Here is a 17332-nt window from a genome sequence, read left to right as displayed (position 1 = left end):
GACGTGGCTCAGATCCACCGTTGCTGTGGCTCTGGCGTAGGCCGGTGACTACAGCTCTGATTCGACCCCTAGCCTGGGAACCTCCATATGTCACGGGAGCAGCCCTAGAAAAGGCAAAAAGACAAAAAAAAAAGAAAAAAAAAGTTCAGAAAGTGAAGATTGTGATTTGAGACATGACCTGGATAAAAACAAAAGCAAACAAAGTGCAGATCCTTTAGCCACTACACGCTGGTTGACATTGAATATGTGACTTCATCATTCCTGATTTCCATTGAAGACGGAGTTGGAAAGGTCCCCAGCTGTGGGCTAAAGGCTGGTTACATCATAATCACCCAGGGCCATTGTTAAAGATTTCATGTTCTCACACTTTGCTGCAGTTCTATATCTGTCTCCCAGGTTGGACGGTATGTATGTTTTCTTAGCAAATAACCCAGATGATGCCGAAGGACCTGGGTTTGGGAACCACTGCAGTAGAAGATTTCCTCGGATGCTAAGAGGTCACCGAGCCTACTGCTGTATTAGCCAGGTATGGGCGAGGCTGGACCTGGTAGCAGTGAAGACTGCCAGACCTCTCCCAGGGAGGGTGTTTGGGGGAACCCCAGGGAATTTGCAGAGGAAGAGGAGGTTACCACCTTTTATGCATGTCACAAGTTCTCTGCTCTCTTTCTTAATTTCCTACCTGAGGAAGACAGCAGGCATCAGGGCTCTACTGGTCTAAACCACAGTTTTCGGCAGATCTAAAGGTTCTAAAAATGCAGAAGAGGCCCAAATCCTGCTCCCAGGCTTTAGTGGGGGTGGAGAAAACAGGGTGCCCAGGGAGAGGTTGTTATTAACAACAGAGTGATAATTTCTTCCCCAGGGGTAAGGAAGATTTTTCCCTGTCCCTGCCTCAAGCTGCAGTGGTGCAGTCTGTTACCTTGGAGACCAGCTAACACTTCCCGCAGGGCAAGTTTCTTTGTTAAGTTGCCTGGAGGAGCTTGGAGGAACCAGAAGTGGGAAGCAGGAAAAGCAGAGTCCTGGGATGGCCAGGGGCCCTTCTCCCAAATATGGAGAAATAAATGGAGAAATGCAGGTGAGGTTGAGTGTCACAAGGGTGAAGAGGGTGCTAGGAGAGAGGGTGGAGGAAGCCCAGATGCTAAGCTCCGGACTGAGGGAGAAAGATTTAGGGAGCCTGGGTCTTAAGCACCTGTTCCGTACGTGCCAGGCATTGTGCTAGGTGCTCCGGGGGTGGGGTAACACCCATAGACAAGGAAATGAGGGGGCCACTCTGGAGAAGGACCACGACAACTTGGTATATGAGACAGCCAGAGGGGGAAATGATTTCCTCCGTGGAATTTGCAGAGCCGCCAATGGGGGTTCAGGAACGACTTCCTGGGTTTTCCTATCAAACAAAAGGGGCAGAGTAGGTCCAACTTGACCAAAGAAGGGTATGAATTAGCAGGTGTGTGTAGGTAGAGGTTACCAGGGTGTGGGAGCGAATGAAAGATGGGGAGGTAAGAAAGAGTAGATCTAAAAGGAATGAAAAGCCTTCTCAAGGTTTGACTTGCTGGCCCACGGCACGAAGGAGCCATGGCAGAGTTCTAAACAAGCAGTAATATGAACGATGCTGCATATCAGAAAAATCATCCTGGCAGCAGATTGTAAAATGAACCAGGGAGTTCCCACCATGGCGCAATGGGATCCATGGCGTCTCTGCAGCGCCAGGATGCAGATTTGATCCCCAGTCTGGTGCAGTGGGTGAAAGGATGCGGCTTTGCTGCAGCTGCTGCAGGGTAGGTCGCAACTGCGGCTCAGATCTGATCCCTGGCCCAGGAACTCCACATGCTGAGGGGCGGCCAAAAAAGAAAAAAGAAAGAGAAAAATCATTCTGGCAGCAGATTGTACAATGAATTGGATGGGGGCAAGAGTAGAGGTTATTAGGTAGTTAAAAATGCAACCCTTGGGGAAAACAACAGTAAAAAATTCATTTAAAAAAAGTGCAAATCCTGGGGGGTGGCTTTTTTCTGGGTATTTAGATCCAGCTGTCAGCCCACTAGGAAGTTAGCTGAAGGTTTTCTTTCATCTACTGATCAGGACCACCTTTCTCCCTTTGGCAAGAGGGCATCACCTAAGGACAAGTCTGCACATTCTCTTCCCCTCCTGTGACCAGTCTCCCAAGGTAATGTGGCCCCTTTTTGTCTAAAATCTGGAACTGCCCTGAGTACATTTATTCAACAAATGTTTTTGGAGCAGCTACTATGTGATGGGCAATGATTCCACAAAACGATTCCAGCAGTGAACCTAAGTCCCTGCCCTCATAGATCTTTCTTCTGTGATTGATGGGTGGGGCAGAATGGGGGGGAAGCTAGATCATCCGATGAGGGAACTTGCTACAAAGAAAACAAAACTGGGGAGTTCCCATTGTGGTGCAGCGGAAGTGAATCTGACTAGGAACCACGAGGTTGCAGGTTTGATCCATGGCCTCACTCAATGGGTTAAGGATCCTGCATTGCTGTGGCTGTGGCGTAGGCTGGCAGCTGTACCTCTGATTCGACCCCTGGCCTGGGAACCTCCCTATACCATGGGTGCAGCCCTAAAAAGCAAAAAAAAAAAAGGGGGGGGGGAGAAGAAGAAAGAAAACAAAACAGGTTGGCAAGGGTGGTACAGGCTGGAATGAGGTGATCAAAGAAGACCTCTCGATAAGGTTTCATTTAGCAAAGGCCTGAGGGTAAGGGCTGTGGTCTGTCCCATTCTGCCTTGCCAGCCCCAGCTCTCCCTGGCACCCAGGAGGCACCCTATAAATGTACATCAAATGAATGATGGCTTAAGCGTCATATGTCAACATGCTTAGAGATGCAGCAGATTTTTTTAATGGTCTTCTACATTCCTATAGTACCTTGTATTTTACAAAGCTCTTGTACATTCTCTCTCTCTCTCTTTTTTTTTTTTTTATTAACCTTTTGTCTTTTTAGGGCCACGCCTGCCGCACATGGAGGTTCCCAGGCTAGGGGTCCAATCAGAGCTACAGCCACCAGCCTACGCCACAGCCACAGCAACTTGGGATCCGAGCCATGTCTGTGACCTACACCACAGCTCACAGCAACACCAGATCCTTAACCCACCGAGTGAGGCCAGGGATCGAACCTGCAGCCTCACGGATCCTAGTAGGGTTCGTTAATCACTGAGCCACGACGGGAACCCCCTCTTGTACGTTCTCAATGTCATGCGATCCTCTTAACAACGGAGTGGAAGTAGGCAGGGCAGTGATAATTATCCCCATGCCTTTCTGCAGAGGGAGAAATCAAAGGTCTAGCGCTCTTTCTAGCCCATCACGTAGTTTTGTTAGTTTTCTGTGGCCCCAACCCCCCTCCTCTGGCCCACACAAGTCACCCTAGAGTCCAGTCGTATAAGCCTCTGAATTCATTAAGCTGTTCATCACTTGCTGAAAAGCAAAACCTGAACCATCACGGGGCATTTAGTGTTCCTGAGGCATTTCTAGTCCAACAATCTCTGCCATGAGAGTCTCCCAGCAATAGAAGACTGAATTAAACCCTTTGTTTCTTTGAGATATTGCCACATTATCTTGGCCCTTCCCAGAAAAGAACGCTCCTCTAAATAAAAGTTTAAAGACCCCGAAAGAGAAAAGCATGTTATGGAACCATCATTAGGTTATTGGATTTAATGGTTTCATAAGAACACACATGCCAGTGCCCAAGCTGCAACCCAGTTTGGAGTTTCTCACTGGTGTTTTCACCGATGTTTTTTTGGGTGCAAGTAACAGAAACCTCAGTGAGGTAGCTTAAGTAGAAAGGGAGGGAATTACAAGGCACAACTCTCGCACGGAACCCAAGAGCAGAAAATGAAATCGGTTCTCACGGGATCAGTAAACTCAACTTCCTCCTCTCCCTTTACCTCCCTCCTCAGAGTAGTTACTGTCTGGCAGTCCCTGCGCTCACGCCACTTACAGTCTAATGGGAGATAGATGCCAATTTTTAAAAATCACACAAATGGGAGTTCTCATCGTGGTGCAGCGGAAACAAATCCAACTAGGAACCATGAGGTTGCGGGTTCGATCCCTGGCCTTGCTCAGTGGGTTAACGATCCGGTGTTGCCGTGAGCAGTGGTGTAGGTTGCAGACGCGGCTCAGATCCCGCCTTGCTGTGGCTCTGGCGTAGGCTGGTGGCTATGGCTCCGATTCGACCCCTAGCCTGGGAACCTCCATATGCCGCGGGAGCGGCCCAAAGAAATGCAAAAAGACAAAAAAAAAAAAAAAAGATCCGGCGTTGCCGTGAGCTGTGCTGTAGGTGGCAGACGTGGCTCAGATCTGGTGTTGCTGTGGGGTAGGCCAGCAGCTACAGCTCCAATTAGACCCCTAGCCTGGGAACATCCATATACCGTGGGTGCGGCCCTAAAAGAACACATACACACACACACATGAAAAATTTAAGCAAATGAATGTTTTATTCTAAATTAAGGACTCTGAAAGAAAGGAGCATTACGATGGTTTACATAACACAAACACACCTGAAATAGGGTGGGATGGTGGGGAGGACTTCCCCAAGGAAGTGACATTTGAGCTGAAAGGTCAAGGATGAGTGGTTGGGGGAGGGGAGGGCAAAGCCAGCAGGCGGAAGGCCCTGTGATCAAAGGAAAGGTAGGGCCTTTCTGGAACAGAAGGTGAGGGCTGTGGAACGCAGAAGCAGTGAGCGGTAAGGGACGGGAACGCTGGAGAGGCAGGTGGACCGCAGCCAGAGCATGCGAGCCTCAGATGCCATGGTAAGGATCTTAGTCTTTATGCTTGAAATAAAGGGAAGACCTTGAACATTTTTAAGCAGGAGGGAGAAGAGGGGGTGTGACCCTGGATCTGAGTCTTTGAAGGATCACTCTGGGAGTTCCCATCATGGCTGAGCAGTAATGAACCCGACTGGTATCCATAAGGATGCAGGTTTGATCCCTGGCCTCACTCAGTGGGTTAAGGATCTGGTGTTGCTGTGAGCTGTGGTGTAGGTCACAGACATGGCTCGGATCCCAAGTTGCTGTGGCTGTGGCGTAGGCTGGTGGCTGTAGCTCTGATTGGACCCCTAGCCTGGGAACCTCCCTATGCCACGGGTGCAGGCTTAAAAAATAAATAAGTAAAATAAAAATGAAAAAAGAAGCATTGAGCTGAATATAGATACCTTCCAAGACTGTTGTCTATATGCCAGACGTATCCTTATCTTTTCTGGTGTGCTTCTCCCTAGGAAGATAAGCACTGGGTATTTGTATAATGGCCACACAAACTAGTCATATCTTCCATGGTCAAGAAAATACGTTTCTGGAAAAGCACTGGTAAGCATCTTCTCTGATTTTTCAAATGAAAACAACAATAATATTTTGTTCATGGGAGTTGAGCGGGAAATACTTGCTTTGAATTGAAATTGGGTAAATGGTCATTCTGTCACCTTATAGCCGAGAGCTTCAGTTATCTAACTACCAGAACAAAAGGAAAAAATGTCTTATGAACCCGGAGTCCAACATCTTATCAGGTTCAGCACAGGAATTAATCCCAATTGCTGCACAGAAATTTTACAAAATGTTTCTGAGAGCGTGGAGTCACTGTCTGGTGCTGGAGCAGGAATCCAATTACTTTGTCTGGCATACAGAACAGACCTGTGGTTGCTAAGGGGGAGGAGGAGGGAACCAGATGGACTGGGAGTTTGGGGGTTAGTAGCTGCAAACTATTACATTTAAAATGGATGGAGTTCCCGTTGTGGCGCAGTGGTTAACAAATCCAACTAGGAACCGTGAGGTTGCGGGTTCGGTCCCTGGCCTTGCTCCGTGGGTTAAGGATCCGGCGTTGCCGTGAGCTGTGGGGTAGGTCGCAGGCACAGCTTGGATCCTGCGTTGCTGTGGTTCTGGCGTAGGCTGGTGGCCATAGCTCCGATTCGGCCCCTAGCCTGGGAACCTCCATGTGCTGCAAGAGCAGCACTAAAAAAGGCAAAAAGACCAAAAAAAAAAAAAAAAGCTAGAATGGAGAAGAAGGAGGTCCTGCTGTAGAGCACAGGGAATTATATCCAGTCTCTTGGGCTAGGTATTGATGGAAGATATTATAAGAAAAGGAGTGTATATATGTGTATGATTGGGTCACTTTGCTGTGCAACAGAAATTGGCACAACATTGTAAATCAAGTATAATTAAAAAAAAAAAAGAAAAAAAATCACTTTTTCTTTTGTAGCATGAAGAGAAACAATGACAGAGAACCAAAGAAGCAACTGAACCAGAGGAATATCAGTGGACTTGGCCAAAGTCTAGACAATGGACTACTGGTTACACATGTTAACCAGACACAGGACCTACTGGTAAAAACTATAGTGCTTTAACAGAGTGGCAGTGCTTACCAATCTTAGGGAAGGCAGAATGTGTGAAACTCTGGATGCTTTTTTCCTCACAGAGCATCTCAGGACTGAAAAAGATTAATAAGAATTCACCTGTAATCCCCTGCCTTTAGAAATGACTGAAGAATCTCTACACTGTGTATAGAAATTATATAGACTTCTTGGCTATATCATTAAATACACAGGGGCATGTGAAAACTCTGTCCGTGTTATCAAAGCTTGAAGGCTCGTTTAACCCCAAAACTCCCCTTCCTGAGATGTGTCTTTCTTCTAGGATTCCTTAAAACCTAGATCCAAAAATCAGTATCATGCAGTGCTGTTGGAGCAAGAGAGGTATGCAGTAGAATCACCTGCTAGAAAAAAAGCCAGAACCATGGTTTTAGGCTCCCAGGGTGTCAGTGAGCTGTCTTCCCGTGGTGATTGTCCAGAATTCAAAATTCATTCAACCGTAGAAACTGTTGTCACTGGGGTTGTTGGTGTGAGCCTGGCCCATTACCACCCGTCTATTCTATACTAGAGTCAAAGATGATCCTTTAAAATGATCATCAGGGAGTTCCCGTCGTGGCTCAGTGGTCCACAAACCTGACTAGTTATCTATGACGACACAGGTTCGATTCCTGGCCTTGCTCAGTGTGTTAAGGATCCGGCGTTGCTGTGAGCTGTGGTGTAGGTCACAGACGCGGCTCGGATCCCGGGTTGCCGTGGCTGTGGTGTAGGCCGGCAGCTACAGCTCCAATTCAACCCCTAGCCTGGGAACCTCCATACGCCACAGGTGCAGCCCTAAAGGACAAAAGACAAAATAAATAAATAAATAAAATGACCATCCATCAAAAGCAACATCATTTTGATGCTGGAAATTAAACAATCAGGAAAACAGTTGTCTTTTGTACTGGCACTTATGAAAGAGCAAGTTTAAGTGAAAGGAAATGAGCAAATGTCAATAGAATCTGGAGATTCAGAAGGATTCTTTCCATGACTTCAGAAGCTGATGCTATGCATCTTTATTTCACCTAATTTCTTAGCAAATATATGACTCTCCAGGTGTACAGGGACCACTCCTACATTTACCAGCTCCACCTAGGACCTCTTTTACCTCACAAAAGAATACCAGCGGGAAAGAGGAAAAAGGACTGTTCCCACCCAAGGATCTTATATCCTTCAGTATCCAATCAGTACGTCCTACAGTCAAAATCTATACTGCATTTAATGATAGCTCTTCAACTATTACTAATACAAAATCCACATCCTAAAACATGATGGATCATTTAAAAAGCAAGTAAAATGGAAGAAAGGTGAATTACAAGTCTGCCAATCTCAGGGATCCCAACCCGGGAGGTGGTTGTCTTGAAAGATGAGAAGAGCGACATCTAGTGTTCATATAACGCAGAGCAGCGTTTTCCTAGGTGTGGGGTTGGGGCTAAGACTACCTGGCGGAGCCCTTCCAAGGACAGGATGTTGATTAGCATAAAATCACAGAATGAGGAATTTGTCTTTTCAGTCAGTTCTCATGCAATCCTTCATGTAGTCATAGTTTGGTGGCGTTTTAAGGCCATATAACAGTTCCCCATTGTGACTCAGCAGGTTAAGTACCATGTGAGGATGCGGGTTGGATCCCTGGCATGGCTTAGTGGATTAAGGATCCGGCATTGCTGCATGTGGCTCAAGATCCAGTGTTGCTGTGGCTGTGGTGTAGGCCACAGCTGCAGCTCTGTTTCTGGCCCGGAAACTCCCCTATGCTGCCCGTTTGGCTGTATAAGTAAACAAACAAACAAACAAAGGCACGATAGACTTGCAGTTACAAGCATGACTCAAGCTATATTGCTTGGGTTTGAAACCCAGCTCCACCACTTACTAGCCGCGTCACTTTAGACAAATTACTTCATTCTCAATACTTCAGTTTCCTTGTCCGTAAAATGAGGTTGATGCCGAAACCTCTTTTGTGGATGTAAGTGAGTGAATAGATGGAAAGTGCTTGACACTTCGTAAGTGCTACTTAAGCGTTTGCTCTAATGATGAGTGTTTTTCACACTTCTTCCACACTTGTGAATTCCCTTTGGAAACCGAGGGTGAGCAGAGCTCAGGCACTGAACGTAAGGTGTCCCATACGCTCTAGCTGGATGTGAGAGTGGCATTTATTTTCATTGTCTTTGTTTGTTACCTTTGATTTGTGACCAAACCTGAAAGGGAAGTGAGGGTTGTTGTTAAGAATGGTTGATGCAGGAGTTCCCTTCGTGGCACAGTGGTTAACGAATCCGACTAGGAACCATGAGGGTGTGGGTTTGATCCCTGCCCTTGCTCAGTGGGTTAAGGATCTGGCATTACTGTGAGCTGTGGTGTAGGTCGCAGACGCGGCTCGGATCCCGCGTTGCTGTGGCTCTGGCATAGGCTGGCAGCTATAGCTCCGATTCGACCTCCATATGCCACCAGAGTGGCCCAAGAAATGGCAAAAAAACAAACAAACAAACAAACAAACAAAAAGAATGGTTGATGCAGTAGCACGCAAGGCCATGTGCTAGATCTCAGGGTCATGAACCCATCTGACAGGTGAAGAAAGAGCAACCCACTTGACTTGTCTCGCATCACAAAGCTAGTGAGTGGGGAGCCCGGGACTGTGCTCCCTTCTTCCCTCCCTTTCTTCCTCTGTCCTTTTCTCCTTCTGAAGCCTCTACCTGATCTCATCCTGTCTACTGCAGCTCAGTCAGCCGTAGCAGGTAGCTTCAACCCCTTGTCCACCACCTCACCCTCGACAGTGAGAACCTGTCAAATACAAGCCCAAGTGGTACCCACTCAAACTTCAGGCAGGTGCACAGGAGATGGGCAAGGCCAACTTTGGGTCTAGATGGGGTAAAGGCTAAACAGGCTCTTTCCACAGCCATCTGATGCTGCAGGAAGGTTTCTCTCACTATGGGACGGAACTGGCCTCTGCTTAAGATGCTGTTCTACACCTTGAGTCATGGCCAACCCCAGCCACAAGGAAGCCATCCATATCTGAAGCTCCTGCAGAACCCCTGATTCTTTTTTTTTTATGTCTTTCTAGGGCCACACCCACGGCATATGGAGGTTCCCAGGCTAGGGGTCTAATCGGAGCTGTAGCCACCGGCCTACACCACAGCTACAGCAATGCAGGATCCGAGCCGCATCTGCGACCTACACCACAGCTCATGGCAATGCTGGACCTTAACCCACTGAGCGAGGCCAGGGATCGAACCTGCATCCTCATAGATGCTAGTCAGATTGGTTACCCACTGAGCCACAACGGGAACTCCCCGGGAATATTTCTATCTTGTTCACACTGGGGCCAAGCACCAGGGACAGTGCCTCATTCAAAGCAGGGCTCTGACAGGCAAGGTTGGAACAGAGCCTCAGGCCAGCTCCCATGTGTACCATCAGTGCCGAATGTTTGCCATGAACCACTTCAGTTCCTCCACCAGGGCCACCACCCACGTCTTGAGCTTAGCACTCTGTAAGGGACAGCAGGGGGGTCAGTAGGCACAGTCAAGGGGGCTTGTCCACAGCTATAGCACTGCTGTGATGGCTAGGACATTCTTCTATTTTTTTTCTTTCTTTTTTTTTTTGTCTTTTTGCCATTTCTTGGGCTACTCCCGTGGCACATGGAGGTTCCCAGGCTAGGGATCTAATCGGAGCCGTAGCCACCAGCCTACACCAGAGCCACAGCAACACGGAATCCGAGCCGTGTCTGCAACCTACACCACAGCTCACGGCAATGCCGGATTCTCAACCCACTGAGCAAGGGCAGGGACCGAACCCGCAACCTCATGGTTCCTAGTTGGATTCGTTAACCACTGAGCCACAACGGGAACTCCAGAAATTCTTCCTCTAAAACGTTTACCCACTGTGCCTGTTTCTGGAAAACCCACTCCCTCGTTCATCAGTCAACAAATGTTTGTGGAGGATCCCTCAGACTGAGAGGAAGGCAGAATTCATGTACCTGAAAAGATACCAAGAATGCAAATATGGAAATAAAGAAGACACGAAGGAGGGCTTGTGCTGTGGTGCAAGGGGATCGGCAGCATCTCTGGAGCACTGGGACACAGGTTCAATCCCCAGCCCGGCACAGTGAGTTAAGGATCCGACCTTGTTGCAGCTTCTGCATAGGTTGCAACAACCGCTTGGATCTGATCCCTGGCCCGGGAGCTCAATAGGCCGCCAGGCGGCCAAGAAAAGAAGGGAAAAAAAAGATGACATAAATGAGAACAGAGGCACTTTTTCTGATCTTGCTATGGCAGCAGAGGCCACTACCACCACATGCATTTGGCAGAGACTCAGAGGCAGGCAGGGGACTAGGAACGCTTTAGAGAGAAAAATCAGAAAATTTCCAGGTGAGCCCTGAAGAAGGGCATTGGCCCTCAGAAGCCAAAGGCCAGCCAACTAGAAGCCAGGCATCTCCTATAATTGGTTTGGGAACATATTTGGCTTTCTCTGGTTGGTCCTGACCTGGAAAGAGATTAAAAAAAAAAAAAAAATGGGGACGTTCCTGTTGTGGCTCACCTGAAGCAAATCTGACTAACATTCATGTGGATGCAAGTTTGATCCCTGGTCTTGTTCAGGGGATTAAGGATCCGGCATTGCCGTGGGCTGTGGTGTCAGTCGCAGATGCGGCTCGGATCCTGCATTGCTGTGGCTGTGGGGTAGGCCAGCAGCCACAGCTCCGATTGGACCCCTAGCCTGGGAACCTCCATATGTGGCGGGTGCAGCCCTAGAAAAGTCAAAAAAGACCAAAAAAAAAAAAAAAAGGAAAGCTGGCAGTCACTGCCAGTCCTAACCTCCTGGTCCAGTTGCTGCAGAGGTGATGGTTTGGCTTCGAGGAATGGTTGCCACAGAGGTTGTGGGTCAGAGTTCTGTGGTCACACAAGGTCTGGCTGCTGTCTTGTATTCAGTATCTCACAAGAAAGTACGTGGTGAGTGGTGAATCATCCAGACACATTCAGAGAGGAGGTGGGGGTTGGGAATGGGCATTTCTGGGGCAGCTGGCCCGGAGCACAGGTGTCTGCATTTGTCTGTTCCCTCAGCCAGGTGAGCCCTTGGACAGACCTATCTCAGGGAGCATTCATCAGGGCTGGCACCCCTGGGGGCGGCGGGTGGGGGGGTCCATGTGGTAGGAACACAAGGCATCTTCAGCCTCACTCTCTCTTTCCACTGTTTTCTGTTTGACTCCGGCTTCTTGTCCTACAGAGGCTGCAGGAGGAGGAGACCCAGCCCTCAGCCTGGGAGGACTCAGAAGATTGGCTTCTAAGGCACAGCTTAAAGTCCGAGAAACTCACCTTGGCTGAGCTGCTAAGCCAGGGCACAGCCGTGCTGTAAGTCTGAAGCCATGCCCCTTGTCCCCAAGCCTGCAATGACATACTCGGGCCCCTGAGCCCAAGAGACCCTTTTGTATGACTTTGCTTCTTCAGGGAGGAGGGCAGCCAGGTCACGAGGAAAATGTACGTCTCCTCTGAGACCATCCACCGGTTCGAATCCAAGCTTTCTAAGTAAGTCTGTTTCTCATTATCCTTCCCATAATCCCAGAGCTCTTAGAATCACCTTCGTTTCAGGCTGTCTCAGCAGCTGGAAAATGACTTTGTTCAAAGGACAGTCTCTGTGGGAATTTGGGTGGGACTCGTTCTACTTCTAGCCACCGTTTCTTCTTTTCTCAACCCGACCAGTTTTTCTCAGCCTTTTAAAATCCATGGTCCCTTTGGAGTTCCCTTGTGGCACAGCAGGTTAAGGACCTGGTGTTGTCACTGCAGAAGCTGAGGTCCCTGCTGTGGCATGGGTTCATGCCCTGGCCTAGGAACTTCCACATGCCATGGGTGCAGCCAAAAAAAAAAAAAAATTAAAGTCCACGGTCCCTTTGGATGAACACATAAAACCTCACAATCTCGTCCAATGTGCAATGGTTAAGAGTGACTGGTTTCAATGACAAATTGGTTAAGTTCATATTTTTGCAAAAGTTGTGTCAAAAATATTCAGGCTTCCCCACTTCCAAACCCGATTTTTTTTTTTTTGCTTTTTTATGTAGGGATGCACCTGTGGCATATGAAGGTTCCCAGGCTAGGGGTCGAATCTGAGCTGCAGATGCTGGCCTATGCCACAGCCACAGCCACACCAGGTCTGAGCCACATCTTTGACCTACACCACAGCTTATGGCAATGCTGGATCTGTAACCCACTGAGCGAGGCCAGGGATCAAACCCGCAACCTCATGGTTCCTAGTCAGATTCATTTCTGCTGTGTCATAATGGGAACTCCCCAAAGCAGATTTTAACAGCACCATTCCTGTGCAGCAATCAATAGGCCATGATTACTGCTTGCCTGAGGTTTCTTAAAAGGGTAGAATAAGAATTAATCGCCAACATTTATGAATGTGTCAGGAATTGTGCAAAGAGCTGCACACGTTATCTTATTTAATTCTCACAACCACTCAAAATAGAGTGTTACTCTCAAGCCGGTTAACCAAGAGTCAGTTGCTCGATGGCCAATTTGCCAAATGTATCAAAACATTTTAACTGGAACTTTTATGGTCAAGTTTCTTGGGTTGCAAGGTTCCACAGATTCTAAACAATCCTGCCATCTTTTGGCAGATTGGTTTTAGCTGTGAATCCAGCCTTTTAAGGAAGTTCAGGTCTATTCAGTTGATTGGTCATTTGGCACATTGATTTGCAGAGAATTAGCTTTCAATAAACTGACTCTTGGCAAATGGACTTGGACAGAGTCTTATTATTACCTTTATGCTGGAGGTGATGAAACTGGGGCTCAGAGACTTTACCACACCTGTCCAGGGTCACACAGCTAGTCAATGGCAGAGCTGGATCTCAGAGACAAGCGAGTCTCTTTATAGAGGGTTGTTTTTTTTGTTTTGTTTTTTTTTGTTTTTATCTTTTTGCCGTTTCTAGGGCCACTTCCGAGGCATATGGAGATTCCCAGGCTAGGGGTCTAATCAGAGCTGTAGCCACTGACCTACGCCAGAGCCACAGCAACACAGGATCCGAGCCGCATCTACGACCTACACCACAGCTCACGGCATTGCCGGATCCTTAACCCACTGAGCAAGGCCAGGGATCGAACCTGCAACCTCATGGTTCCTAGTCGAATTCGTTAACCACTGCGCCACGGCGGGAACTCCTCTTTATGGAGTTTTACCTGCATCCCAACTCACACCTACCTTGTGACTCTGCCCCCTGCCTGTGAGTTCATATCCAGAGGCTTTCCTTGCCCTTTTCTGGGCCCCCAAACCCAGCCAGCCTCAATGAGGCCAATTCAGTTAAACTCACACGACTGGGTCCTTAACGTGAGCACCTGTGACAGGCTAGTTTCCAAACAGCCATTGGACTGGTTTGCAATTAAGGGGAAGCTCAAGAAACTCCTCTGGGCACTTTTCTTTTTTTCTCTTTTTTCTTTTTTTTTTCAGTCTTTTTTAGGGCTGCACCCACAGCACATGGAAGTTCCCAGGCTAGGGGTCCAATCAGAGCTGTGGCTGCCAGCCTATGCCACAACCACAGCAACATGGCCACGCTGGATCCTTAACCCACTGAGCGAGGCCAGGGATCGAACCTGAGTCCTCATGGATGCTCATCAGGTTCGTTTCCGCTGAGCCACAACAGGAACTCCCTGACCACTTACTTTTCAAAAACTAAGCTGTGTGTTCATCAATCCACTGAGAAACTGCGGCTGAGTCTCCTCATCTGTGCATTTATGACCACGTCCAGTTGCCTAGAAAATTTGTCTGAAAAGACACAGATTTGGGAAGGGCAAGAATGTTCTTCCACCTTCTTCCAGAGACCAGCCCTCCTTTAAAGGCCACTCCTAGTTCCACCAAACCACAGCCACTTGTAACGCTCATCGCCATCCCCAAGGGCACCATCCGCATGCTGGATCCCTGTCACAACCCCTCTATTCGCTACCCCGGCAAACACATGCCTTCAGTTTTCTCTTTGCTAGAAGAGAGAGTTTTCCCCTTATATTCTCCCAAAATAATATAATGTAAGGCGTTTTCCCTTTGTATGTAAGGAGATTTCTCCCAATGCCTTAGACGCATGAAAAGAAAAAATATTCCCACCTGCGTTTTTCTTCCATGTATGTAAATGGCTGTTGCTCAGTGATGAAGCTGACCTCGGGTGACAAGTCTTTCTGGTGTTTTGACAGAGCTATTGAACTCTACCAACGGAGAATTCAGTGGCTCACAGAAAACAGCAAGAAGGTAACAGACATAGATTTCATAATTTTCCCCTTTCATGCATTCTGTCTGTATTCGGTTTTTTGTTTGTTTTTGTTCTTTTTGTCTTTTCTAGGGCTGCACTCATGGCATATGGAGGTTCTCAGGCTAGGGGTCCAATTGGAGCTTTAGCCGCTGGCCTATGCCAGGACCACAGCAAAGTGGGATCTGAGCTGCATCTGCGACCTACACTACAGCTCACGGCAATGCCAGATCCTTAACCCACTAAGCAAGGCCAGGGATCGAACCTGAAACCTCATGGTTTATAGTCAGATTCGTTTCCACTGCACCATGATGGGAACTCCTATTTTGTTCTTTTTTTATGGCTGAGTAGTATTCCACTATGTATATGTACCACATCTTCTTAATCCATTCATCTGTCAGTGGACATTTAGGTTGTCCACTACCCCTTTCTGACAGACCCCAACTGGATTCCAGGGAGGCAATCACCTGTAACTCAGCTCATGAATCCTCTGGATTCTGGGACACCTGGGGTAATGCATAGTCCGTCACTGGGCCCAGTTCCTGACTCTTCTGTCAGCAAGGCCGTGGCCAAGTGGCCTCACTTCTCTGGGTGTCTGTTTCCATATAAGCAGAAGGTAAAAGCGAGGGTTATAAAGTGGAGGCACTCAGGCAAATCTGGCCCAACAACCATATTTTTCTTGGCCCCCATGGTTTTAAATATTTCTTGAGGAGTTCCCATTGTGGCTCAGTGGGTTAAGGACCCAGTGTAGTCTCTGTGAGGATGAGGGTTCCATCCCTGACCTTGCTCAGTGGGTTAAGGATCCTGTATTGCTGTGAGCTGTGGTGTAGGTCACAGACGCCACTCTAATCTAATGTTGCTGTGGCTGTGGTGTAGGCTGGTGGCTACAGCTCCAATTTGACCCCTAGCCTGGAACTTCCAAATGCCACAGGTGCAGCCATAAAAAAAGAAAAATGTTTTTGAATTAGTAACTAAGATTTTATTTTTTTGAATTATATTGGAGATTTATAATATTGTGCTAGTTTCAGGTGTATAGCAAGGAGAAATATATATACGTAAACACATTTTTCAGGTTCTTTTCCCATCTAGGTTATTACAGAATATTGAGCAGGGTTCCCTGTGCTATACAGTAGGTCCTTGTTATCTAGTCTATACATAGTCGTTGTATATGTCAGTCCCAAACTCCCCATTTCTCTCTTTTCCCCACGTTTCCCCCTTGAGTTGCCAAGATTTTAAAATCCTGACATCTCACTTTTCTGTCTGCTTTCAATATTCTCTTGAAAAGTTGGACCCTCTGGTACCACTAGGCTCCAATTCCCTCTTATGTACTTTTCCTATTATTTCTAGGGGATACATTTCTAGAATTTCAACGGCTAGGTTTCAAGGAATGCATATGTTCAATGACAAAGGTTCTAAAGTCAGATTTCTTGAATGTTAAAAGGACAGGACTGGACTCAAATTGGAACTCCTCTGGTCCCTGAAAATTGGCAATGTTTTGGGACGCTTCCTACTTACTTCATCTGGGTGATGAATTCAACACACATCGATTAGGTGATTACAGAGCAAGCCCTATCCCAGGATTGTTTAATGAATAAATCAACAAATCATATGCAAAGTCAGTTGGTGATGGTGCTACAAAGAAAAGTAAAGCAGAGTGAGGGAACTGAGAGTGAGATCGAAGGGGCGCTATTTAAATAGAATGGTTGGGAATTCCTGTCGTGGCTCAGCGCTAAGAAACCTGACTAGCATCCAGGAGGACGCAGGTTCAATCCCTGGCCTCGCTCAGTGGGTTAAGGATCTGGCATTGCTGTGGCTGTGGTGTAGGCCAGCAGCTACAGCTCTGATTCGCCCCCCCCTCCCCGGTCTGGGAACCTCCATATGCTGCAGGTGCGGCTCTAAAAAGACAAAAAAATAAAAAATAAAAAAAATAAACAGAATGGTTAAGGAGGAGACATTGAACACCTAAAGGAAGTGAGGGAGGGAGCCCTGCAGAGCTCAAAGGAAGAGGAAACAGCACATGCAAAGGCTCTGGGGCAGGAACAAGCTTGACCTGTTCCAGAAGCAGCCAGCAGGCGGGGTAGCTGCCCGGAGCTAGCAGAGCAGTGTGGAGAGTGGAGGAGATGAGGTTAGATTCAGGTGCAGAACAGCAGACCTTGCAGGGTTCAGACAGTATTTCTTTTTTTTTTTTTTTCTTGCTATTTCTTGGGCTGCTCCCGTGGCATATGGAGGTTCCCAGGCTAGGGGTCTAATCAGAGCTGTAGCTGCCAGCCTACGCCAGAGCCACAGCAACGCAGGATCTGAGCCGCGTCTGCAACCTACACCACAGCTCACGGCAACGCCGGATCATTAACCCACTGAGCAAGGGCAGGGACCGAACCCGCAACCTCATGGTTCCTAGTCAGATTCGTTAACCGCTGCGCCACAACGGGAACTCCCTCAGACTGTATTTCAAAGGTGAGAGTTTTAAGCAGAGAAGTGACATGAGTCAGTCCTTAAGTTGCAAAAAGACCACTGTAAATGCTTCATAAACTGACTGTAGGGAACAAAGACTAGGAGGCAGGGATGGTGGCTCAGATTTAAGTGCTGGGTTGGGGGATGGGATGAGAACTGATAGATTCGGGTTGAGCTTTGAAGGCAGAGCCGGCAGGATTTGCCAATGGGTTGGGTCGATGTGGGCCAGAGTGCCTGGCGGTGAATGTTCAATGCCATGTACCCAGGTGGGGAACATGGAGCAAGGAATAGGTTCGAAGAGGAACCTAACTTAAGTACCCAATAAAGCAGA

At 47.7% G+C, this 17332-nt stretch overlaps 1 protein-coding gene across 3 annotated transcripts in view; it reads left to right on the top strand.

Moving 5' to 3' along the window:
• The first annotated feature begins 939 nt into the window (after window positions 1-939).
• VWA3A (von Willebrand factor A domain containing 3A) overlaps window positions 940-17332 on the top strand; it is a 68940-nt gene continuing 52547 nt past the window's right edge. For 2 of the 3 annotated variants that reach the window (XM_047780336.1, XM_047780334.1), the window contains exons 1-7: window positions 941-1072; window positions 2074-2158; window positions 5220-5307; window positions 6194-6317; window positions 11547-11671; window positions 11768-11845; window positions 14498-14552. In XM_047780336.1, the coding sequence (XP_047636292.1) occupies window positions 5246-5307; window positions 6194-6317; window positions 11547-11671; window positions 11768-11845; window positions 14498-14552 (444 nt within the window). In that variant the 5' untranslated portion in view covers window positions 941-1072; window positions 2074-2158; window positions 5220-5245. Of the gene's footprint in view, window positions 1073-2073; window positions 2159-5219; window positions 5308-6193; window positions 6318-11546; window positions 11672-11767; window positions 11846-14497; window positions 14553-17332 lie in introns of all 3 variants that reach the window. The other variant, XM_047780335.1, reaches the window with a different exon arrangement.

Source organism: Phacochoerus africanus, chromosome 5 (genome assembly GCF_016906955.1).
Source record: "Phacochoerus africanus isolate WHEZ1 chromosome 5, ROS_Pafr_v1, whole genome shotgun sequence".
NCBI classification, from domain to species: Eukaryota; Metazoa; Chordata; class Mammalia; order Artiodactyla; family Suidae; genus Phacochoerus; species Phacochoerus africanus.
Note: the sequence above shows the minus strand (reverse complement) of the source record. Positions and strands in the feature narration are given on the sequence as shown.